This window comes from Podarcis tiliguerta, assembly GCF_965153285.1.
Source record: "Podarcis tiliguerta genome assembly, chromosome: 7".
NCBI classification, from domain to species: Eukaryota; Metazoa; Chordata; class Lepidosauria; order Squamata; family Lacertidae; genus Podarcis; species Podarcis tiliguerta.
The window spans coordinates 84,424,465-84,449,994 of record NC_139540.1 but is presented as its reverse complement, the minus strand read 5'-3'; the positions used below and the strand labels follow the sequence as shown (position 1 = coordinate 84,449,994).

The 25,530-nt window shown below is 44.4% G+C and overlaps 2 protein-coding genes across 2 annotated transcripts in view; both read left to right on the top strand.

Annotated features, from left to right (window-relative positions):
* The window catches only part of LOC310682083 (uncharacterized protein), a 77,033-nt gene that overhangs the window by 47,361 nt on the left and 4,142 nt on the right, over positions 1-25,530 (top strand). The gene's annotated exons all lie outside the window — the stretch shown is intronic.
* LOC310681168 (protocadherin beta-16-like) lies at positions 4,970-7,365 on the top strand (the record flags this gene model as incomplete). The annotated part of the gene is made up of 1 exon (XM_083448734.1): positions 4,970-7,365. Exon 1 carries the CDS (start codon positions 5,230-5,232, stop codon positions 7,363-7,365), a length of 2,136 nt encoding a protein of 711 aa, XP_083304860.1. The 5' UTR covers positions 4,970-5,229.

The window sequence follows — 25,530 nt, the reverse complement described above, 5'->3', positions numbered from 1 at the left end:
CCCCCTCAATGTTTACGCGGCAGAGGAAGTTTAGTGTGGAGCCAAGCATGGCGTAAATTCCTCCTGAGTGTGGGAGAGGTGGAGCTGCCAGCTACTGAAGCCACATTACATTGGGCTCCATGCTTCGATTCCTCCTCATGATGTAATGTTGTGCACAAGCTGCGCATATGATGTCACACATGAACCCGTTGCATGATATTACATGAGCTACATGTGTCATGTGCATGATGTCACACGCATCTTGCAGTGGTCCCCCTCAGTTTTGGGTGCAAGAAGGCAGGTTGCGCAAGAGCAATGGCGAAGGACACAGGAACAAGAAGGGAGAAAAACTGAAAGAGGAGCAGAGCAGTTTTAATCAGCAGAACAGTTTGAGTAAAGCATGGATTGAGGGACGCTGAAAAATCGTGGTTTTATGCAACAGCAGACATTTGAATAAAGCAGGAATGGGGGAAAACTGAGAGGGGGAGAGTGGTGATTTTAAACAATGGCAGAGGTTTGAGTAGCCTGAGCAGGTGTGACCCTGAAGGTGGGTGAAGTGGTGGTTTGAACCAGGGTTTGACTACAGTGAGAAGGGAGTAGGGAAGGCTCTGTTGTGTTAGCTTTTTGCTGTTAGATTCTGTCTTGTCCCCTGTGTTGGTGGCTTCATAATTGGAGAGAAGGTGAAAAAGATGCACAATAGCTGGAAGAAGATGTAGCAAGTTAGTAAGGGAGTGGTTTGTGTGAAGGGGGTGTTGCACAATAGTAGGGGGGGAGGCATGGATATGGGACGAAGGTAAAAAGTGGATTACAAAGTAGGCTACAAATTGGGACTGCAGAAGAGGAGTGACCCCAGAAATGGAGTTGGAAGGTGAAAGGCAAGCTTAATAGTTGCATTGAGAAGGGGAAGCTCTTTTTTTTTTTTTTTGAATAAATATTTTTATTAGATTTTCCATAAAAAAAAAACATTTTTACAAAATTATACATCCATTTTTAACTTAAACCCTTTTTTCCAGAACTTCCCTCAGCTTGTCTGATAATTTTCCGTTTATTTTTTATCCTCGTCTCACATTTCCCAATATTATATTGCACTCAAATACTCTTAATCACATCATATTTTTTAAACAATATTTCTAACAGTAATTTCACAGAGCTTCTTGAAAGCCAACGAACGTTATTTGCTCATCACAGAAATTTTTGATATACTCTGTAAATTTCTTCCAGTCCTCGGAGAATCTCTGGTCACGTTGGTTCCTAATTCTCCCCGTCAATCTGTCCATTTCTGCGTATTCCATCAGTTTCATCCTGAGAAGGAGAAGCTCTTGGGGGTTAATGTTGGGGAAATGTAAGGGCATTGGCAAGCAGAATGAGCAAGGAGCACAGCCCCTGGTATATAACACAGGTCAAGGGGATATGCATTCTGAAATATTGTAATCTTTGCAAGTTGGTTGTGCACAGGATTTTTTCAGGTGGGCAGGGGTAAGGAAAACACTTAAAGGAGGAAATAGGTAACATCTCACAAAAATGGGAAGACATGGGGTCTGTACATTTTCCTTCCTATCTCAGGTTCTATAAGTTCTAAAAAGAAAGAAGGCTGGGAATGTGGGGTTTATGTACCATTGGGGTGGCTGTTCTCTTGCATCTCCACATGGATGCTCATGTTTACCAGCTCTTATTCTGGAAAATCTTTTGGTTTTCATAACGCCATAACATAGTTCAGACACAAGGTGGTGGTATTGCACAAGATAAAAGAAGGAAATTGGGGAGCAGCAGTTGCTCTCCTCAAGAGCTGTAGCCATTAGACAAAGCAATCAGCACAGGAAAAAGAGCAGATCCCTATTGCAAGGCAGTCTTCAGAAATTTCAGTAGGAATAAGCAGGACACAGTGTCACATTCAGAAGAAAAATACAGTTAAGAGGATAGACGCCTTGGAATAGACAAGAGGAAAATGCCTTGCATTTCAGGAGGAGAGGCTGGGAGAATGGAATTGCATCTCAAGGTCAGGCAAGTTTGGTCTTTTTCCCTGTGTCTCTGTGCATGCATAGCCATGTGTGAGTCTTTCCTCTATTCAGTGGCAGAGGAAAAGAAAAGTGGATTTTTGGTGGCAAATGTGCTAAAAGATTTAAGAGTGGATGCAAAGGAGCTGTCTGCTCGGAGAGCCCGGCTGGTTTCTAAGAGCTCCAAGCAGTATTTCCAGCTGGATCCTCATTCTGGGGATGTGACAGTAAAGGACAAAATAGATCGAGAATCCCTGTGTGGTCAGAATGAACCATGTATTCTACTGTCTGAAATTGTGCTGGAAAAGCCATTGCAGCTACACAGAATTGAAGTTCAGATAGAGGACGTGAATGATAATTCCCCCAAATTCTCTAAAAATCAATTCCTTCTTGAAATATCTGAGCAAATTCCAACAAATACCCGATTTCCTTTGGAAAAAGCTCAAGACTCAGACAAAGGAGAAAATGCTGTTCAGAACTACACCCTTAGTCCTAATGAACATTTTAGGCTGGATGTGAAAAGTCACAGTGATGGTAGCAAATATGCAGAATTGGTGTTAGAGAAACCGCTAGACCGTGAGGAGAATCCACACATTTATCTTACTCTGTCAGCTATCGATGGGGGGATCCCAAAAAGAACTGGAACAGCACAGCTTCTCATTGATATTCTGGATGCTAATGATAATGTACCTCAGTTTCCACAATCTGAGTACAAAGTGAAACTAATGGAAAACAGCCCATTGGATACATTGGTTGCAAAAGTGGAAGCCACTGACAGGGATTTTGGTTCCTATGCTCACATCACTTATTCCTTCAGCGAAGTTCCAGAAAATGTGTTGAGATCATTCAAGTTAAACAAACACACTGGGGAACTTACTGTTTCGGGGACAATTGATTATGAAGAAATCACCAGTTATGAGATGCACATCAAAGCCACAGATGGAGGGGGGCTTTCGGCTTACTGCAAAGTCATTGTAGACATTGAAGATGAGAATGACAATGCCCCAGAGATATCAATCACTTCCATCACCAGTCCCTTACCTGAGGACTCTCCCCCAGACACAGTGGTGGCCCTCTTCAGTGTCACAGATGTGGACTCTGGGGACAGTGGCAGAACTGCCTGCACCACTGAAGTAAACCTGCCATTTCTGCTCAAACCCACCGAGAACAACTATTACCAGCTGGTGACCCAACAACCACTGGACAGAGAAAAAGCCTCTGAGTATAACATTACTATCACAGCCACAGACAGAGGCTCTCCCAGACTCACTTCCACAAGAATACTTCACGTGCAAATCTCAGATGTAAATGACAACCCTCCAGTGTTTGAAAAGCCATTCTATCAAATGCAGTTAAGAGAAAACAATATTCCTGGTCTTCTGATCAATTCGGTCCATGCTGTTGATCTGGACACAGCGCAGAATGCCAAAGTGACCTACTCGCTTTTGCCTGGGAAGGTCAATGATGGCCCCACATCCTCTTACATCTCCATCAACTCTGAAACGGGGAACCTGTATGCCATCCGGTCTCTGGATTATGAGGAAGTGAAAGATTTCCAGGTGACAGTGAGGGCTGTGGATTCAGGTTCCCCTCCCCTGAGCTCAGAAGTTCCCATCCGCGTTCAGGTCGTGGATGAAAATGACAATGCCCCCTTCATCCTCTACCCTCTCCAGAATGGCACTTCCCCCTCCAATGACCTGGTTCCCCGAGGGGCAGAGACTGGCTACCTGGTCGCCAAGGTGGTGGCTGTGGACAGGGATTCTGCGCAGAACTCTTGGCTTTCCTACCAGCTGCTGAAGGCCACAGAGCCGGGTCTGTTCACGGTGGGGGCCCAGAATGGAGAAGTGACCACCCTGAGGCCGGTCAGCAACCGAGACAGCTTCAAGCAGAATCTGATTGTGGTGGTCCGAGACAACGGCCATCCTCCCCAGTCCACCTCTGCCACGCTCAGAATCCTTCTAGTGGACGGCTTCTCTGACCCTTATCTGAAAAGTGTGGCTCTCCCAAAGGAGGAAACCGTGGAGGAGGAAGACCCCAGCCTGACGATGTATCTGATCATCTGCTTGGCTGCCATCTCAAGCATCTTTCTCATTTCTGTAGTGGCCTTTGTTGTAATCAAGTTGCAGAAACGTGAAAAGTTCACAGGAACCTACAACTCTGCAGCCAATTTCCCGGTGGGACCTGATTCCCAGGAGAACTCTGCGGATTCTGGTGCTGGATCTCTATCCCAGGCTTACAACTATGAGGTGTGCTTAGCTGGTGGGTCTCTGAACAGCGAGTTCCGGTTTCTCAGGCCCCTGTTTCCTGTTTTCTCTGTGGAGCCTCCTAACACTCAGGTGAATCCAAGGAGTTCCAATGATTCTGAGGGAGTCCCCAGTCATGCAGGTGAAAGTCAACATATCCTCCAGGTGAGAATATACTTTTCTTTATTTTTAACATTGCAAGGTATGTTTATGATTAGTTCCCTCTCTGTACTATAATCTAGTTATTACAGAGGCATTTAAGCATGAGCACAATGAATTGTAAATGGGGGGAATGTTGTTCTCTCTTTTTTTTTTTCATTCATCCATTGATTTTGGTAATTCTTAATGAACCTATGTATATATTAGCTGCTGACAATTAAACCACATAATAGATTATTAGGAATAAAATGGAGATTTCCACACAAGTGTATCTCTTGTATAAGTGCAAGATTGGTTTTATTTTTATTTAACCACAAGGTGGCAGAATTGGCCAACATTTTCATGGATGCTGAGAATATTGTATTGTTGCGTTTATTGAAACCTTGAAGAGGCAGTATAGCAATGATATGGGAGGTAGATGCTGGTGTGAAGATATGAGGCTCAGGAGAATGAAAAACATAAAAATTGCAGCACAAAGATTATTCATCAAGCTGCAAAGATGATCAGAGGATGAAAGAAGCTTTGGTCAGTGCTTTAACACTCTGGAAGAGGGGGAAACCATGAACGATAGCTTCAGAAAGATGAAAGGTCTGTATCTTTTGCTTTTTCTCTTTGTGTTGAAAACAGTCTGCATTTCATTTCGCTATTCTGTACCTGAAGAAAAGAAGAAGGGGTTTTTGGTGGCTAATGTGCTGGAGGATCTGAAACTGGGAAAAGGGGAACTCTCTGCTCACAGAGCCCAGCTAGTGTCCAAAAGCACAAAGCAATATTTCCACCTTGATACCCAGTCTGGGAATCTGCTGATAAATGATAAAATAGACAGAGAAGCTTTATGTGGCCAGACTGATCCTTGTATGCTGCTCTCTGAAATTGTGCTTCAAAACCCCTTAAATATCTACAGTATAGAAATGAAGATAGAAGATGTGAATGACAATACTCCCAAATTTTCTAAAGATAAATTTGATCTGGAAATTCCAGAGATTGTTCCTACAAACACTCAGTTCCTCTTGGAATCTGCCCAAGATGAGGACTTAGGAGAAAACGGTATCCAAAACTACACACTCAGTCCCAATGAGCATTTCCGACTACATGTGAAAAGCAACAAGGATGGAAGGAAATATGTGGATCTTGTCCTGGAGAAGCCACTGGACAGGGAGAAGGTCTCACACTTTGGACTGATTCTCACAGCTGTGGATGGAGGGGTGCCACAGAGAACAGGCACAGTTCAAATAAATATTAATGTTCTTGACAATAATGACAACTTTCCTCTCTTTACCCAGCCTGAATATAAAGCTAGGTTAAAAGAAAACAGCCCACAGGGCACTCTGGTCTTCAAAGTGGAAGCTACAGATTTGGATGTTGGTTCGAATGCACAGATCACCTACTCATTCCACCAGGCACCGGAAACAATATACAGTTTCTTTTATTTAAATGAAATCACGGGGGAAATCACTCTTTCTGGTCAGCTTGATTATGAAAAAGAAACCAGGTATGAGATGAACATTAGAGCAACAGATGGAGGGGGCCTTTCAAGTCACTGCAAGGTCCTGGTAGAGATTGAGGATGTGAATGACAATGTCCCTGAAGTGTCCATCATATCCATCACTAGTCCTTTGGCAGAGGATTCTCCCCTGGAGACACTTGTGGCTCTCTTCACTGTCACAGACCGAGACTCCGGAGACAATGGCAGAACCGTGTGCTCTGTGGAGGCAAACCTTCCTTTTATGTTAAAATCCACTATGAATAACTATTACCAGCTTGTGGTCCAAAGTCCCTTGGACAGAGAGAAGGTCTCAGAGTATAATATCACCATCACAGCAGTTGACCAGGGCTCCCCCAGGCTGACTTCAACAAGAGTCATTAATGTTCAGATCTCAGACGTCAATGACAACCCTCCAGTATTTGAAAAGTCTTCATGTGAAATGCAGATACGGGAAAACAATATTCCAGGACTGCTCATTGGCTCAGTCCGTGCTGCTGATCTGGACACCGAGAAGAATGCCAAGGTCACCTACTCCCTTTTGCCTGGGAAGGTCCCTGATGGCCTTGTGGCCTCTTACATCTCAGTCAACTCTGAAAGCGGAAATCTGTATGCCCTCCGATCTCTGGATTATGAGCAGATCAAAGATTTCAAAGTGACGGTGAGGGCTACAGATGGAGGGTCTCCTCCCCTCAGCTCAGAAGTTAATGTCCAAGTCATTGTCATAGACGAAAACGACAACGCTCCCTTCTTCCTCTACCCTCTTCAGAACAGCACATCCCCCTGCAATGAGCTGGTGCCCAAGTCGGTGGAGGCCGGCTACCTGGTCACCAAGGTGGTGGCTGTGGATGGAGATTCTGGCCAGAACTCGTGGCTTTCCTATGAGCTGCTGAAGGCCACAGACCCTGGTCTTTTCAGCATAGGAGCCCAGAACGGGGAAGTGAGAACCAGGAGAGCCCTGAGCGAGCGAGACACCAGCAAGCAGAGACTCCTGATAGTGGTCAGGGACAACGGGCTCCCTCCCCAGAGCAGCACTGCCATGCTCCATGTCCTTCCCGTGGGTGGCTTTTCGGATCCTTATATGAAGGCTGTGGAGGTCAGGAAAGAGGAGCAGGAAGAAGATGGGACCTTGACCTTGTACTTGGTGATCTGCCTGGCTGCAGTCTCCTTTGTGTTCCTCGTTTGCATTGTTTCCTTTGCTGCCATCAAGATCTGCAGGAGGGATCCCAGGGGAAGTTTTATCGCTGCCCCTCCTCACTTCCCCCCTGCCAGGCCCGACATCCCAGAGAACTGTGGCAATTCTCAGAGCGGGTCGCTTTCCAGGAGTTACCACTACGATGTGTGCTTAACTGGGGGGTCCTTGAGCAGCGAGTTCAGGTTCCTCCGGCCCCTCATTCCTGTTTTTTCTGTGGGGGACCCAAACCTCAATGTGAACCAGACCCCTCCGTCTGCTTCCCAAGATATTCCTGATGCTCTGGAGAGCAGGAAGCCAATGGAACAGGTGAGATAATTTTAAAGAACCTTTTGCTGAATATAGAGAGGGGGGGAGGGAGGGAATGATTCAAATATGATTTCTGCAATGATATTCTGTGAAACACCTGAACAACCTGGCTGTACTATTTGGTAAAGTGAGACGACTATATGTGAGAGCTGGTTAGGGCTGAGTGGGGTTTTGATTGCAGTTACCCTCACACATCCATTGTGGATCAGTGATGGTTTTTTGCCTGTAGTTATTCCACAGATGCAGGTCTTAACTGTCCCATTGCACCTGTTTTAGGATCCTGCTCTTTCCTTTCAGGCATCCTTGTGCCCTTATTAGGGGGGTTGCACTCAGAGACCTTGTTTCAAATCTCTGTTGAGCCATTAACTCACTAGATGGTCTCTGAAATCTATTGTATCTCAGTCCTAGTCCACCAAGGCATTGAAAACTTGGAGAGCGACTTCTAATCAGACATTACTGGCGTAGATAAACCAGTGGTAGGATTTTGTGTTATGAGCGAAAAAGGAATAAGAATGTAACAACCTGGAAGGGTGATGGTGGAGGATAGGAACCATAAGCACAAAAGTATAAATGTATGGAAGCCGGTCAAATATTGAGTAAGTCCCAAATCCCCGCTGGCAACACCTTCAGATCCTGCAACATTTTAAAGTAACCCAATGTAGAGATAATGGGGTGACTTGACTCCACCACAAGCTATTGTTTCTCTGCCCACCGGATATCTCTTCCCTGAATGCTTTCCATTATGTAGGTGTTTTACATGAGGCCACCTTCCTTTATCCTTCAGTGCCCCTTCTCACATCACCTCTCTGGTTCCCCTCTCCCACTGCCTCTGTCTACTCTTGGTCCAGGTTTCTCTTCTCTTCTCCCAACAGCACATATCTTCCTTTTCAGTTTATACTCACCCAGATTCCTTAAAAGTGCAGGCTGAAATGGAGGCCACATCCGCACCATATATTTATAGCACATCTAAAGCTTTATGAGAGATAAACTGCAGTTCCTGTTATTATTTGGAGGAAGCCTTGTGCTTTAAATGTATGGTTAAGATATGTTCAGAGTTTTAGTTGAGGTTTTGAGTTAAGATTGCAAGTACTGATTCAAATAATTAAACAGGGTGATTTGTTTGTGTATGTTTAAATTGCTTGTCTCTATTACTAATCATGCTTTATCCCCCAAATCTGATATGGTATATGCAGAAGAGGTGTAACAGAAAGCAAGACAACAGTGTGTTGTCTCTAACATGTTCAGTGATCTTCATCACATTTGAGAACAAGAGCTTAATGTGTAAATGTGGAATATTTTAAACATATGGGACAGGTTGTTGGCTGAATAGCTTTCATGTTTAAACAAACCCTGAAAATATAAGAATTCTAATAGAGTAAATGCAGGAATCATACAGGAAAAAATATACTACCTGATATTGATCTCTTTTTGACAACTTTTCCGGAACTTTGTTGAAACATATTTAATTAATTAATCTGTCTCACAGTTAGTCTTTCTTGTTCTAGCTAACAGTATATTTCTTCACTCAAAATCCAACCCCTCACACCATTCAGCGCATAGCATGTTATTTGTAAACAGCTGCAGGTCACAGTTGCAACCTGTAAGTTCACTCATGTTCCCAAAAGCCATGTAAAGACGATGTAGAGTCTCAAATTTTGCGCTTCTTACACCTTAGCCTGTGTGTATCAATACTTAGCATTTGTCTTTCAGCTCCAATACTCTCCTCCTTCAGCAGGTGTGGGGCAGTACTAAACCTGACAACAATATGGGGGCTGTGGGCACTCAGGTGCTGCCACTCACTTGACTTCCTGACGCTTTCTTTGTATGCTTTTATTTCGGTTTGGGAGAGTGGTGATCAAGGCTGACAGATGATGCAGGATGTGGAGAGGGAGTTGAGACTGAGGCAGGCAGGAAGTGGGGCAGCCAGGTGCTTAGGGCCTTTTCGGTGGAAGAAGTCTACTGTCATAGGGTTAGGTATAGGCGCTGGGAACTGCAGATATTAGGGGCAGCATTACAAAATGTTAGATGCTTTATTCAGCTCCGAAGTCTGCAGGCAACTGAAAGTGCAGATGCATATTTATGGGAAGTGAGTATTGCAGAGTTATACAGTACATCAACCCAAGAATAAGGAAAGAGGACTCAAGATTTTAGGATTAAATAAGGGCTGGAGCTGCATTATTTTGTAAGACCGCAGTGAGATACATTCTTTTTCATGGTAGTTGCCCAGGGCAAAAAAACCACTTGGGTGAGATGGTGGAGACACTAGTCAGGGAGACCCCATCCTGCTCCTCCATGCACACAGAGCCAAAGACTTGCCAAGGCAGACCAGATCAGAGTCACACCTTCTCTGAGCTCAACTAGTTTTATGTAACTGAGCAGAGGATTCTGACTTTTCAGAAGAAGCCCCCTTACTCATCTAAATAACCCAAATGGTGACTCAGGGTATTCACCAAGTTACAGCTCTTTACTTCCTCTCCCATCATTATTAGCAAGCCACTGCCTTTTTAGTTAGATAGCCAAATGCAATTGACACCAGTCCCATTCATCAAGGCAGGCTGCCTCCCACCATTGCAATGCAGAATAGGTTTGGTGGGAAATAAAAAGCCTTTTCTCCAGAGCCATTTGGTGTGTGTGTGTGTGTGTGTGTGTGTGTGTGTGTGTGTGTGTGTCCTACCTGGCCAAAGTGGTGGTGGGTTTACTAGCGGGGACCAAGTGAGAGTTCCAGCTGCTCTATTTCTCCTCGTCATTGCATCATCAGCAACAGGCACTTCTAGAACTCAATCAGAGATTCATAGCAAAGCAGCATGGCTTGGGCGAGAAGGTTAAAGGCCATCTTAAATGAAGTAATGAGAGAGCCTTGCCAGGGTCACTTCCACAAGGGGATGCTGGAGACATTTTACTAATGGAATTTCAGTTCCTGAATCTCTGTGAATGGAACTGTGAACTTTCTGATGATAGGTCTAGATGAGGGCTGGACATCTTCGTGGTTTTCCCTGGGCATCCTAAACATTATCAGATGAAGAGGGACCTTAAAGATCAGTGTTCATCTTTCATTTCTTTTTCCTTGGCCTCCCTGCATACCTTTTTGCTATGAGGTTATAGTCATGCCAATGTTGTTCCCTTCATATTCTAAACAGCTCACTGAGTTTTATGATGAAGAAATGTGTTTGTGTGTATGTATGAGTATAATTATTTACTGTTTATAAAATGTAAACGTAACAGGCATTAAATATCGAAGAATATTCTATGCTAGGGGTTTCCAAACTGTTGCCTGTAGACCACCAGTGGTCTGCAAGCTTTATTTAGGTCATCCGTGGAGACCAGCGCCTATGAATGGTGGGTTTAGCACATTAGCTTCCCGTTGTACTTTTATTGCTTATTTTACTTCTTGTGTTGAATTTTGCTTTACAGTATTGCAGTATTACAGTATTTTGTATTTTGTCTATGGAATTCAGATTACAACACTATACAAATACAATCTAGCAACAGCTCATTACAGTTGCTACAACAAGCTAAAAAATCATTAGGTGGTCGACCAAGACACTCAGCTATTTGGCAGTGATCAGTCTTGGTGCAGGGGGCGGAAAGAGTTTGAGAAGAACTGTTCTGTGCTTATCAACAATGTCTGAGTGCTCTTACAGCTGCTGCGTTTAACTTCTAACACAAGGTGGTGCAATTGCACAGGCAGTAGAAATCAGAGCTGCTGTGCCATGTCAGGAAGCTGTGACCATTAGAAGAAAGGAATCTGAAAAAGGGGTAGCAGCTCTTGATTGCAACAAAATCTGCAGAATCTGTAGGAGGCAGGCACTGCTGCATCTACTTCATGAAACAAGGACAACAAAGGGACCTTATAACAGAGAAAAGGGCAATTCTGCCAACTGCTTTACAAAGAGGCACCTTGGATTCCAATCTGCCTTGAGAACAAAGCTGGGAAAGAAAATGAAAATCCTCCATTATAGCAGGCAAGTTTGTCTCTTCTTTATCTGTCTCTGTACCTGTGGTGTGGTGTGTGAGTCCTTCCGCTATTCAGTGCCTGAGGAAAAGAAAATTGGGTCTCTGGTGGCTAATCTGCTGAAAGATTTGAAAATGGAAGTAAAGGAGCTGTCTGCTCGGAGAGCGCAGCTGCTTTCGAAGACTGCCAAGCAGTATTTTGAGCTGGATTCCCAGTCTGGGGATGTGATAATAAAAAATAAAATAGACCGAGAGTCCCTGTGTGGTCAGAATGACCCTTGTGTTCTGCTTTGTGAAATGGTGTTGGAAAAGCCATGGCAGCTGCACAGAATTGAGATTGAAATAGAGGACGTGAATGATAATTCCCCAATATTCTCTGAAAAACTATTTGTCTTGGAAATACCTGAGCAGACACCCACGAATACCCGATTCCTTTTGGAAAAAGCTGAAGATTCAGATAAAGGAGAAAATGCTGTTCAGAACTACACCCTTAGTCCAAATGAACATTTTAGGCTGGATGTGGAAAGTCACAGTGATGGTAGCAAATATGCAGAACTGGTATTAGAAAAGCCTTTGGACCGTGAGGAGAAGCCACAGATTACATTAATGCTGTCAGCTGTTGATGGAGGGGTCCCAATAAGAAGCGGAAGTACACAAATTATTGTTCAAGTTCTGGACACCAATGACAATGCCCCTCACTTTAATAAATCAGTATATAATGTGCAACTACTCGAAAACATTCCACCAGATACACTGGTCACCAAAGTTGAAGCCACTGACAGGGATCTTGGTTCCTTCGCACATATCACTTATTCATTCAGGCAAGTCTCAGAAAATGTGTTGAGAATATTCAAATTAAATAAACACACCGGGGAACTTACTACTGCAGCAACAATTGATTATGAAGAAAACACAAATTATGAGATGAACATCAGAGCCACAGATGGAGGGGGACTTTCTGCTTACTGCAAAGTCATTGTAGACATTGAAGATGAGAATGACAATGCTCCAGAGATATCAATCACATCCATCACCAGTCCCTTACGTGAGGACTCTCCTCCAGACACAGTGGTGGCCCTCTTCAGTGTCACAGACGTGGACTCTGGGGACAGTGGCAGAACTGCCTGCACCACTGAAGTCAACGTGCCATTTGTGCTCAAATCCACAGAGAACAACTATTACCAGCTGGTGACCCAACAACCACTGGACAGAGAACAAGCCCCTGAGTATAACATCACCATCACAGCCACAGACAGGGGCTCTCCCAGACTCACTTCCACAAGAATACTTCATGTTGAAGTGTCAGATGTCAATGACAACCCTCCAGTGTTTGAAAAGCCATTCTATGAAATGCAGTTAAGAGAAAACAATATTCCTGGTCTTCTGATCGGTTACGTCCATGCTGTTGATCTGGACACAGCGCAGAATGCCAAAGTGACCTACTCACTTTTGCCTGGGAAGGTCAATGATGGCCCCACATCCTCTTACATCTCCATCAACTCTGAAACGGGGAACCTGTATGCCATCCGGTCTCTGGATTATGAGGAAGTGAAAGATTTCCAGGTGACGGTGAGGGCTGTGGATTCAGGTTCCCCTCCACTGAGCTCAGAAGTTCCCATCCGCGTTCAGGTCGTGGATGAAAATGACAATGCCCCCTTCATCCTCTACCCTCTCCAGAATGGCACTTCCCCCTCCAATGACCTGGTTCCCCGAGGGGCAGAGACTGGCTACCTGGTCACCAAGGTGGTGGCTGTGGACAGGGATTCTGCGCAGAACTCTTGGCTTTCCTACCAGCTGCTGAAGGCCACAGAGCCGGGTCTGTTCACGGTGGGGGCCCAGAATGGAGAAGTGACCACCCTGAGGCCGGTCAGCAACCGAGACAGCTTCAAGCAGAATCTGATTGTGGTGGTCCGAGACAACGGCCATCCTCCCCAGTCCACCTCTGCCACGCTCAGAATCCTTCTAGTGGACGGCTTCTCTGACCCTTATCTGAAAAGTGTGGCTCTCCCAAAGGAGGAAACCGTGGAGGAGGAAGACCCCAGCCTGACGATGTATTTGATCATCTGCTTGGCTGCCATCTCAAGCATCTTTCTCATTTCTGTGGTGGCCTTTGTTGTAATCAAGTTGCAGAAACGTGAAAAGTTCACAGGAACCTACAACTCTGGAGCCAGTTTCCCGGTGGGACCTGATTCCCAGGAGAACTCTGCGGATTCTGGTGCTGGATCTCTATCCCAGGCTTACAACTATGAGGTGTGCTTAGCTGGTGGGTCTCTGAACAGCGAGTTCCGGTTTCTCAGGCCCCTGTTTCCTGTTTTCTCTGTGGAGCCTCCTAACACTCAGGTGAATCCAAGGTCCCAAGAAGTGCCTTGTAATGAAGAAGAAACACGTCTGAGATGTCAGGTGAGGATAATTAGTATAATATGATTATATTCTGAATGAATAAAAATAATTATATTCAATCAATAATACTTGGTTGATGACTTAAGCTCACTGAAAGAACAGGATACGCGGAAATGTAAGTAAGGTTTGAAATGTAATGTACTTATCAAATTATTCTTTTTCCCATTTATTGGCATGATTAAGAAAATTATTATCGCATGTACACATGAGCTAACAGTTAAATGAGCATGAATCTAAACTCAATTTTCACTGGGCTGGTGTTAAGTGGACTTTATAGGCTATTGATGCATTTTTCTTAGATGAACCACAAGGTGGCAATATTGGCAAGCACATTATTTTTTATTCACAATATTGCATTGTAGCAGCACTGAGAGGAAGCTATGAACAGACAAAACTGAACTAGAGAGGTGCAGACTCCTTTTCTAGAAAGGAAATACAAAATTCAAGGGAGCAAGCATTGACCACCACAGGGGAAAAAAGAAACAATTTACACAACAGCACAGGGAGCCACTGGAGAAAACCTAAAAATTGGTCTTTTGGCCGGAACCTATATATCTTACCAAGAAGGGAGAGAAACCATGGAAGACTGCACCAGGAACAGGCAAGGTCTGTATCTCTTCGTCTTATTCTCTGTGTCTAGAGTGATGTGTATCTCAATACGTTATTCTGTGCCTGAAGAAAAGAAAAGTGGATTTCTGGTGGCTAATGTGCTGAAGGATTTGAAACTGGGAACAGGGGAGCTCTCTGCTCGCAGAGCCCAGCTGGTTTCTAAGAACAGTAAGCAATATTTTCACCTTGATACCCACTCTGGGAATCTGCTGATAAATGATAATGTAGACAGGGAAGCTTTGTGCGGTGAGACTGATCCTTGCTTGCTGCTCTCTGAAATTGTGCTCCAAAACCCCTTAAAGATCTACAGTATAGAAATGGAAATAAAAGATGTAAATGACAATACACCCAAATTCTCAAAAAAGGAATTCAAGATAGATATTCCAGAGAATGTCCCTATCAATACCCACTTCCCTTTGGAATCTGCACAAGATACAGATTTGGATAAAAATAACGTCCAAAACTACACTCTCAGTTCCAATGAGCATTTCTGGCTCCAAGTAAAAAGTGATGAAAGTGGAAACAAATATTTGGACCTTATTTTGGTGAAACCTCTAGATAGGGAAGAAGCAGCAGAGTTTGGACTGACTCTCACAGCTGCGGATGGAGGAGAGGCACAGAGAACAGGCACAGTTCAGATAAATATCAAGGTTTTGGACATCAATGATAATTTCCCCCAGTTTACTCATTCTGAATATAAAGTAAGGTTAAAGGAAAACAGCCCTAGGGACACCCTGGTCTCCAAAGTAGAAGCCAGAGATTCGGATTTTGGCTCAAATGCACGAATAACGTACTCATTTGATCGGGTACCTGAAAAAATACACCGTTGCTTCCACTTAAATGATCTCACTGGGGAAATAACTGTTTTGGGACAAATTGATTATGAAAAAGAAACCAGTTACAGCATGAGCATCAAAGCAACAGATGGAGGGGGTCTTTCAGGTCACTGCAAGGTCCTGGTAGAGATTGAAGACGTGAATGACAATATCCCTGAAGTGTCCATCATATCCATCACTAGTCCTTTGGCAGAGGATTCTCCCCTGGAGACACTTGTGGCTCTCTTCAGTGTCACTGACCGAGACTCCGGAGAAAACGGCAGAACTGTGTGCTCTGTGGAGACAAACCTTCCCTTTGTCTTAAAACCCACTATGAATAACTATTACCAACTTCTGGTCCAAAGCTACCTGGACAGAGAAAAGGTCCCAGAATATAATATCACCATCACAGCAGTTGACCAAGGCTCCCCCAGGCTCACTTCAACAAGAATTATTAATGTTCAGATCTCAGACGTCAACGACAACCCTCCAGTATTTGAAAAGTCTTCATGTGAAATGCAGATACGGGAAAACAATATTCCAGGACTGCTCATTGGCTCAGTCCGTGCTGCTGATCTGGACACCGAGAAGAATGCCAAGGTCACCTACTCACTTTTGCCTGGGAAGGTCACTGATGGCCTTGTGGCCTCTTACATCTCAGTCAACTCTGAAAGCGGAAATCTGTATGCCCTCCGATCTCTGGATTACGAGCAGATCAAAGATTTCAAAGTGACGGTGAGGGCTACAGATGGAGGGTCTCCTCCCCTCAGCTCAGAAGTTACTGTCCGAGTCGTAATCCTAGACGAAAACGACAACGCTCCCTTCTTCCTCTACCCTCTTCAGAACAGCACATCCCCCTGCAATGAGCTGGTGCCCAAGTCGGTGGAGGCCGGCTACCTGGTCACCAAGGTGGTGGCTGTGGATGGAGATTCTGGCCAGAACTCGTGGCTTTCCTATGAGCTGCTGAAGGCCACAGACCCTGGTCTTTTCAGCATAGGAGCCCAGAACGGGGAAGTGAGAACCAAGAGAGCCCTGAGCGAGCGAGACACCAGCAAGCAGAGACTCCTGATAGTGGTCAGGGACAACGGGCTCCCTCCCCAGAGCAGCACTGCCATGCTCCATGTCCTTCCCGTGGGTGGCTTTTCGGATCCTTATATGAAGGCTGTGGAGGTCAGGAAAGAGGAGCACGAAGAAGATGGGACCTTGACCTTGTATTTGGTGATCTGCCTTGCTGCAGTCTCCTTTGTGTTCCTCGTTTGCATTGTTTCCTTTGCTGCCATCAAGATCTGCAGGAGGGATCCCAGGGGAAGTTTTATTGCTGCCCCTCCTCACTTCCCCCCTGCCAGACCCGACATCCCAGAGAACTGTGGCGATTCTCAGAGCGGGTCGCTTTCCAGGAGTTACCACTACGACGTGTGCTTAACCGGGGGGTCCTTGAGCAGCGAGTTCAGGTTCCTCAGGCCCCTCATTCCTGTTTTTTCTGTGGGGGACCCAAACCTCAATGTGAACCAGGCCCCTCCATCTGCTTCCCAAGATATTCCTGACCAGGTGGGGAAAACAGAACCAGGGAAAGAGGTGAGCAATTAGTAATTATAGTCGAAGAAAGCATGTTACATCATAAGTGACTTTTCTTATCTGTTTCTTCACATCATCCTATTTTGGTTAATTCTTTATGTTGCAGTTTGTAAATTTTGAAATGCCTCTTTTATAGCCATTTAATAATATTTGTTCTTGCCTTTCTTTTTTAACCCATCTACTCTCTTCACTTGGAGCTTTTTTGGTTCCCCTGAACCTCTCTTTGATCTTCTGTTATTTTTATTTTTCAGGGCATTATTGTTTTTACTTCTCTGTAGAACAGGGGGTTGGGGGCCTTCCTGTCAAGGACCACATTCTTCTCTGGCCAAATTTCCAAGGCTGAAGTGGGTATGACTAATATCCAAATTCGTAGAACCAAGTGACCTAGAACCCAATGATTTCTCCATTTCTCTCCTGAACATCTGTCTTATGATCCCACCTTTTCTGTATGCTTACAAGCTTCTCTTAAACTTTAAAAACTCTTGCCTTGTTTACCAGGAAAGTGCAGAAACATCTCTTTCAATCCTAAAACTGTGCCAGGAATTCAGAATTATTATTTTAAGTGTTTCAGTTCTTCCATACTGTCAATATCTAAAATTTAATTGGTTAACCTCACTGCCTAAAAGGGAGGTAAAGGGACACCTGACCATTAGGTCCAGTCGTGGCCGACTCTCGGGTTGCAGCGCTCATCTCGCTTTACTGACCGAGGGAGCCGGCGTACAGCTTCCGGGTCATGTGGCCAGCATGACTAAGCCGCTTTTGGCGAACCAGAGCAGCGCACAGAAATGCCGTTTACCTTCCCGCCAGAGCGGTACCTATTAATCCACTTGCACTTTGACGTGCTTTCGAACTGCTAGGTTGGCAGGAGCATGGACCGAGCAATGGGAGCTCACCCCGTGGCGGGGATTCGAACTGCCGACCTTCTGATCGGCAAGCCCTAGGCTCTGTGGTTTGAACCACAGCGCCACCCGCGTCCCGTATCCTCACTGCCTACTTGATATCAAAGAACATATCCAATTTATATCTGGTTAATGAAGAAGCTGGCCACATTTAATAACCTGATATGAAAAGGAAAACATTATATTTGGGTATTAAGATATAAAGGAAGTTTCTAGATTGCGCTTACTTTTTAACCAGATTAATTTATGAATTAATGCTATGTTTCTGTAATTGATTTAAGATTCTGCATGTTACTAGCAGTGCTTGGAAAGTTCTACTTTATCCTGTCCAAAAAGGGATTAGTTCTAGTTCCAGTTTGTCCCTTTACAAAATGAATTTGTCCAGTTCAAGTTTCAATTCAGTCTCAACATGTTTTCAGCATTCATAATGTCACAAGCTGCTGTTCTTAAGTAAAAGGTTCAAAAGTACATCACACAGGTAATAAGTTGCCTGACCGACAGAATATCAAAGGGTGAAGCTTTATCCATAATTTTATTTCCATAAAAGAAAAGGCTTGCCTTAATCAATATTTGTAAGATAGACATACTGTATACTAAAGGTGCTAGCCATAATTTGCTTTATTCCCATTGCTGTACCTCTCACTGCAGGCTGCTCCTGTTGAAAGAAAGCAAAGATGGAGAAAATGCCTCTGATTCTTTCCTTCTGATTGCTTAGCAACGTAACAAAGTGACCTTAGCAATTGCAGCACCTCCATATCTGCCTAATAAACCCTAGAACAGGGGTCTGCAACCCGCGGCTCCGGAGCCGCATGTGGCTCTTTTACACCTTTGCCGCGGCTCCAGGGCGGATACTAGCGAGGGGAGGAGGCGCATTGTGCGCCCTGACACTCCCCACTGTGGCGGGTGCTGCACTGGCTGTGACGTCGCATGGGGGCGGTGCGTGCATTAGTCACCTTCCCGCCCGTCCGCTACATTGTAAGGGGCATGTACGCTGGTCACTGCATTGAAAGGGGGCATGTACGCTGGTCACTGTTTTGAAGGGGAGTGAAGAACACACACACAAAAAGGTAACTTGTTAATTTAACGTTTATTTCTATGAGGAGGAGTAATTCTGAGGGGTCAAACAAAGAAATAATTTTTAAAAAGTGACAAAAAAGTTATTTTTAGAATGATGAGTTTTGCGGCTCCCAGTTTTTTTTTCCTTCAGAAACGGGTCCAAGTGGCTCTTTTTGTCTTAAAGGTTGCAGACCCCTGCCCTAGAACATTCCCTCAACATTTTGCTTTCTAAATATATTTATAGATGACTAAGTTACTGACTTATTCTCTTTTTAAAAAAACAACAACAAAGTAGCAGTCTGAGACTCAGGACTTAGAATCATAGAGTTGGAAGAGACCACAAGGGCCATCGAGTCCAACCCCCTGCCAAGCAGGAAACACCATCAGAGCACTCCTGACATATGGTTGTCAAGCCTCTGCTTAAAGACCTCCAAAGAAGGAGACTCCACCACACTCCTTGGCAGCAAATTCCACTGTCGAACAGCTCTTACTGTCGGGAAGTTCTTCCTAATGTTTAGGTGGAATCTTCTTTCTTGTAGTTTGGATCCATTGCTCCGTGTCCGCTTCTCTGGAGCAGCAGAAAACAACCTTTCTCCCTCCTCTATGTGACATCCTTTTATATATTTGAACATGGCTATAGCAGTTCTGCTCCAACTCCAGACACCTTGTTAATGACACAATCAAGGGTGTGAAAATCTCACCCAAATCACCCATGAACACCTCAGAATTTGTGCTTCGTGCAGAGCCAACATACAGCTCTAGTGGTTAGTCATTCTCTCTTAATTTTTAAGTAGTTTTTTATGGTAGGGTTCCAGTCACATATACCTCTAGCACGTTTGAATCTAGATAGCAGATAAGGGGGTTAAACCATAGAGTAAGCTGTCATGCCAGGCTTTGCCTATGTCATCACTGCTCACCTTGAGAGGAAATGGGTCAATAAGCCTTTGTTGTAAGGAGGTCATTCTACCCTCATGGTTTAAACTTCATACGAGAACAGAGGCTCAAACTAGTGTTTTTGTCTATCAATATTTAAAAACTTTTACCTTTTATAGCTAAGCAATGTTTGAGAGCCAGTGTGGTGTAGTGGTTAAGAGCGGTAGTCTCGTAATCTGGTGAACCGGGTTCGCGTCTCCGCTCCTCCACATGCAGCTGCTGGGTGACCTTGGGCCAGTCACACTTCTCTGAAGTCTCTCAGCCCCACTCACCTCACAGAGTGTTTGTTGTGGGGGAGGAAGGGAAAGGAGAATGTTAGCCGCTTTGAGACTCCTTAAAGGGAGTGAAAGGCGGGATATCAAATCCAAACTCTTCTTCTTCTTCTTAACTGATTGTGCATCTTTTCTGGCTGCTGTATGGAAAAACACATGAATCTGACCTCTGAAGAGTTTTGCTAGTAAACTATGTTATGGCTTGCAAAAAATGTGGTTGATATGCTAGGGAAATGGGATACAATGAAAAGAACTTTGAAAACTGGGCATTTGGGGACTTACTTGAAGGGCACATTTTAAGGTTTTCCTTAAATTTCCATGTTTTTCTCTGCTGCTTGTTGTGTGATGTTAAATCTCTGCTGAGGTTCTCTCACCAAAGAGTCCTTGCTCAAAACTGGGGTCTTGGCTTCTAGGATTCCAACGTTTTTAAAGGGTGTTTAGCTGTTTCTGAAATGTAGGTGTAGGTGTGGTACAGGCATTTTCCTGGGCAACCTCCCCCAGAATGCTTTACTCTGCAGAAGGACCCAACCCTTTTCGAGAGCAAAATAAAGTAGAAGTAGAAGCCTTTAGCTTCCTGTACAATGAAGTTGGGGTCACTTTGACACCTGCCCCATGACAATTTTAAATTCAATTGAAAGCTCTCCCAAGACAATGGTGGTAATCCATGGAGGCTCATTCTGACCATTACCAATGGCTCCCAGGTGATCTTTTTGGAGAACCAGTGCTATGATGTGTTTAGAACAGCATAATGCCCCCTTTTCTGATAATGTCTGACTGTCCTCTTGCTGTAGGGTCACTTGCCACACTAAGGGCAGTCTTTGGGTTACCTGCTGTATTCCTTCCCTTTGCCAGGTTAACATCACATGAGTTAGTTTGTAGTGTCTAAGTCTGCAACCTCCTGCTGACTCCCAAATTTTCTTTCTTTGACCATCCTGCTTGCGAGAGTGGAATTAGACCGGCTCAAAAATTACTTTGCAATGAGCTAGAAAGTGGTTCTTTAGCTCTTCTTTGTCTGTTTTAAAACTGTTTCATCTGGACATTTGTGAGTCTCCTTGAGAGGATTATATTCCCTTCTGCTGGCTCCATAGTGCACAAAAGAGTGTTTACTTGCTGTTCCTGTGTCCAGGAAGAACCTCTGGAATCTGCTTATCCAAAGTGGCCAGCCTTCAGGGTGCTGGAAATCAAACTATTCGTGCAATGTGGAAATCAACCAGGGATGGAGTAGCCCCGTTCAAAGGGGTCATAGATGGCTTGGACTCACCTTTATGGGTCATTGTAGACTCTTAGTTCCAGGTCTCTCCTCTCCCTCTGTTTTCTTTCCTCCTTTTCTGGAGTGATACCCCATCAGTAGCTGCACCAGCAGAGCCTTCCTGCAGGTACTCTCAGTTTCCAGGCCTCTCTTTTGCCTGTATTTTGAGAGATAAACACTGTGGCTGCAGTAGCTGGGCATCCTAGTATTCCCTGAGTATTAACCTGTGACTACCTTTCTGTTTTGTGAGGCTGTCAGAATATTGCAGGGAATATAGAAAGTCTCCATTCTGACACCATGTGGGATTAACAGAGCGCCAAGTAACTTAAATTTGACTAACTTAAATATCCTGCTTGCGACCTCTAACCTCCTTGCACGGTGCCACCTATATATACATCTAACACCACCATATCTACTGGGACTGGTAGGGCAGAAGGCAGGGAGACCAACAGTAGGTGGAGCCAGAACTAATGATAGCAAGATCCAAACTCCATTCTGAGGTCTGCAAGGGCAACACTGAAACTAAGTGGGGAGAATGTGAGGAGCAGTGCCACCTCCAGAACTGGTAGTATGTAAGAATCAAGACAGAGAGGTGGATGGGGCAGTTCCCCATTTGCCTTAACATGCCAGCCTCCATTATCGGCAATTGTTTGTATTTTTCAGATATTGTCTCATTAATGTGTGAAATGTATCCAGAGGTTAGTTTACATTATCTGGCTTTAGTTGATGATGGTCTGAGCTGTGTGCAAAATTCCATGTTCATATAATGAATTTGTATACGCATTCCATACCTTCCAGTTAATATGGGGTCAATGTTATTTATGCACCTTCACAAACAGGCTCACATTAACTGCAAACCCCAAGATCTGCATCCTTATCTTTCTCTATAAGGAACTTTGTATAGATATTAATAGTAAGGGCTGAGGACCAGCTAACTGACAAAGATTGCAGTTATATGTATTTCAAACACAAGATGGTGCCATTGCACAGCACATATTCTTAAAGAAAAGATTAATGTTTGGAAAGCGTAGACAAGGGCAAAACAATCTGGAAGCAAAAGGGATACAGCTCTTCATTGCAAAAAAATCAGGAGGAGGGAGACAGCAGTGTGCATTTTCAGGAATAAATACAGCAAAGGGATACAGCTAAGTACAACAACATATTTTTCTGTTGTTCAATCTGTCTTGAGTGAATCTGGAACAATGGAAATGAATAACAGGAACAGGCAAGTGACTTTTTTCTTTCTGTCTCTCTGCATGTATGGGGCAATATGCAATTCCATCCAATATTCAGTGCCAGAGGAAAGGAAAACAGGGTCCCTGGTGGCTAATGTGCTGAAAGATTTGAAAGTGGATGTAAAGAACCTTTCTGCTCGGAGAGCCCGGCTGGTTTCTAAGAGCAGCAAGCAGTTTTTCCAGCTGGATCCCCATTCTGGCAACATGATATTAAAGGATAGAATAGATCGAGAGGCTCTCTGTGGTCAGAATGACCATTGTGTTCTGCTCTCTGAAATTGTGCTAGAAGATCCATTGAAGCTATATAGAATTGAAGTTCAAATAGAGGATGTGAATGATAATTCTCCCAAATTCTCGAAAGATCAATTTATTTTTGAAATACCTGAGCAAACTCACATAAATACTGTATTCCCTTTGGAAACAGCTCAAGATTCAGACAAAGGAGAAAATACTGTTCAGAATTACACACTTAGTCCTAATAAGTATTTTAGGTTGGATGTGCAGAGTCACAGTGATGGTACTAAATATGCAGACCTAGTATTGGAGAAACCATTAGACCGTGAGGTGGAAGCACAGCTTTTCCTAATCCTATCAGCTGTTGATGGAGGAATACCCCGCAAAACTGGAACAGCACAAATCATCATAGATGTTCTGGACATCAATGATAATGCTCCTCTATTTAATAAATCCGTGTACCAGGAAAAACTGGTGGAAAACAGCCCATTGGAAACATTAGTCACAAAAGTTGAAGCCAGAGACAAGGATATTGGTTCCAATGCTCACATCACTTACTCATTCAGCCAAGTGCCAGAGAATGTGCAGAGATTATTCAACTTAAACAAAAAGACAGGTGAACTTACTATCTCAGGTATAATAGATTATGAAGAAAGAACAAAATATGAGATGAATATCAGAGCTACAGATGGAGGAGGCCTTTCTGCTTACTGCAAAGTCATTGTAGAGATTGAGGATGAGAATGACAATGCCCCAGAGATTACCATCACTTCCATCACCAGTCCCTTACCTGAGGACTCTCCCCCAGACACAGTGGTGGCCCTCTTCAGTGTCACAGACGTGGACTCTGGGGACAGTGGCAGAACTGCCTGCACCACTGAAGTCAACCTTCCATTTGTGCTCAAACCCACGGAGAACAACTATTACCAGCTGGTGACTCAACAACCACTGGACAGAGAACAAGCCTCTGAGTATAACATCACCATCACAGCCACTGACAAGGGCTCTCCCAGACTCACTTCCACAAGAATACTTCATGTTCAAATTTCAGATGTCAATGACAACCCTCCAGTGTTTGAAAAGCCGTTCTATCAAATGCAGTTAAGAGAAAACAATATTCCTGGTCTTCTGATCGGTTTCATCCATGCTGTTGATCTGGACACAGCGCAGAATGCCAAAGTGACCTACTCGCTTTTGCCTGGGAAGGTCAATGATGGCCCCACATCCTCTTACATCTCCATCAACTCTGAAACGGGGAACCTGTATGCCATCCGGTCTCTGGATTATGAGGAAGTACAAGATTTCCAGGTGAGGGTGAGGGCTGTGGATTCAGGTTCCCCTCCACTGAGCTCAGAAGTTCCCATCCGCGTTCAGGTCGTGGATGAAAATGACAATGCCCCCTTCATCCTCTACCCTCTCCAGAATGGCACTTCCCCCTCGAATGACCTGGTTCCCCGAGGGGCAGAGACTGGCTACCTGGTCACCAAGGTGGTGGCTGTGGACAGGGATTCTGCGCAGAACTCTTGGCTTTCCTACCAGCTGCTGAAGGCCACAGAGCCGGGTCTGTTCACGGTGGGGGCCCAGAATGGAGAAGTGACCACCCTGAGGCCGGTCAGCAACCGAGACAGCTTCAAGCAGAATCTGATTGTGGTGGTCCGAGACAACGGCCATCCTCCCCAGTCCACCTCTGCCACGCTCAGAATCCTTCTAGTGGACGGCTTCTCTGACCCTTATCTGAAAAGTGTGGCTCTCCCAAAGGAGGAAACCGTGGAGGAGGAAGACCCCAGCCTGACGATGTATTTGATCATCTGCTTGGCTGCCATCTCAAGCATCTTTCTCATTTCTGTAGTGGCCTTTGTTGTAATCAAGTTGCAGAAACGTGAAAAGTTCACAGGAACCTACAACTCTGGAGCCAATTTCCCGGTGGGACCTGATTCCCAGGAGAACTCTGCGGATTCTGGTGCTGGATCTCTATCCCAGGTTTACAACTATGAGGTGTGCTTAGCTGGTGGGTCTCTGAACAGCGAGTTCCGGTTTCTCAGGCCCCTGTTTCCTGTTTTCTCTGTGGAGCCTCCTAACACTCAGGTGAATCCAAGGAGTTCCAATGATTCTGACGGAGTCCCCAGACATGTAGGTGAAAATCAACATGTGGTTCAGGTGAGAACACTGCTGGGAATTTCTTTTCTAATATTTAATTTTTAAGGATGGGATTCAACAAAGTGCTAAGTGGGGTATGCTTGTGTGGAATGAGGTTCACTCACACAATGAATGAATGAATAAATCTTCATTTGCGTCAGCCATCGGTCATAGCAATAAAACAATATGATACAGTGATACCTCGGGTTACAAACACTTTGGGTTACAAACTCCACTAACCCAGAAGTAGTACCTCAGGTTCTGAACTTTGCCCCAGGATGAGAACGGAAACCGCACGCCGGTGGCAAGACGGCAGCAAGAGGCCCCCTTAGCGAAAGCGCGCCTCAGGTTAAGAACTGTTTCGGGTTAAGAACGGACCTGCAGAACGAATTTAGTTCGTAACCTGAGGTACCACTGTATACAAAGAATAGAAATGAAAAGTCAATTATATAAAATACATTTTAGGGGTTTGGATCAATAGTCAAAACACTCACACAATATACTTCCCTCCTTTTGTTGCACTGCACATTCCCCAAACTTTGAGACCAGATTTATCATTACATATATGGGAAAGACAAAAACCAGTTTACATGTCATTTGTGAAAATGGATTGCAGTATTTCGTTGCAGATTCTTCATATATAATGTCTGTCCATTGACTACCAAAGTTCATTAATCACATTTACCCAGAAATTCATTCTTTCCACTTCTGAAAATAACTCTGAGTTAGGGTATTTTACCTAAGGGAAGCCTTTTTGAAAAGAGAGAATGCTTTAAGTTGGAGGCTTAATTTGCAAATCAATTGGGTTTT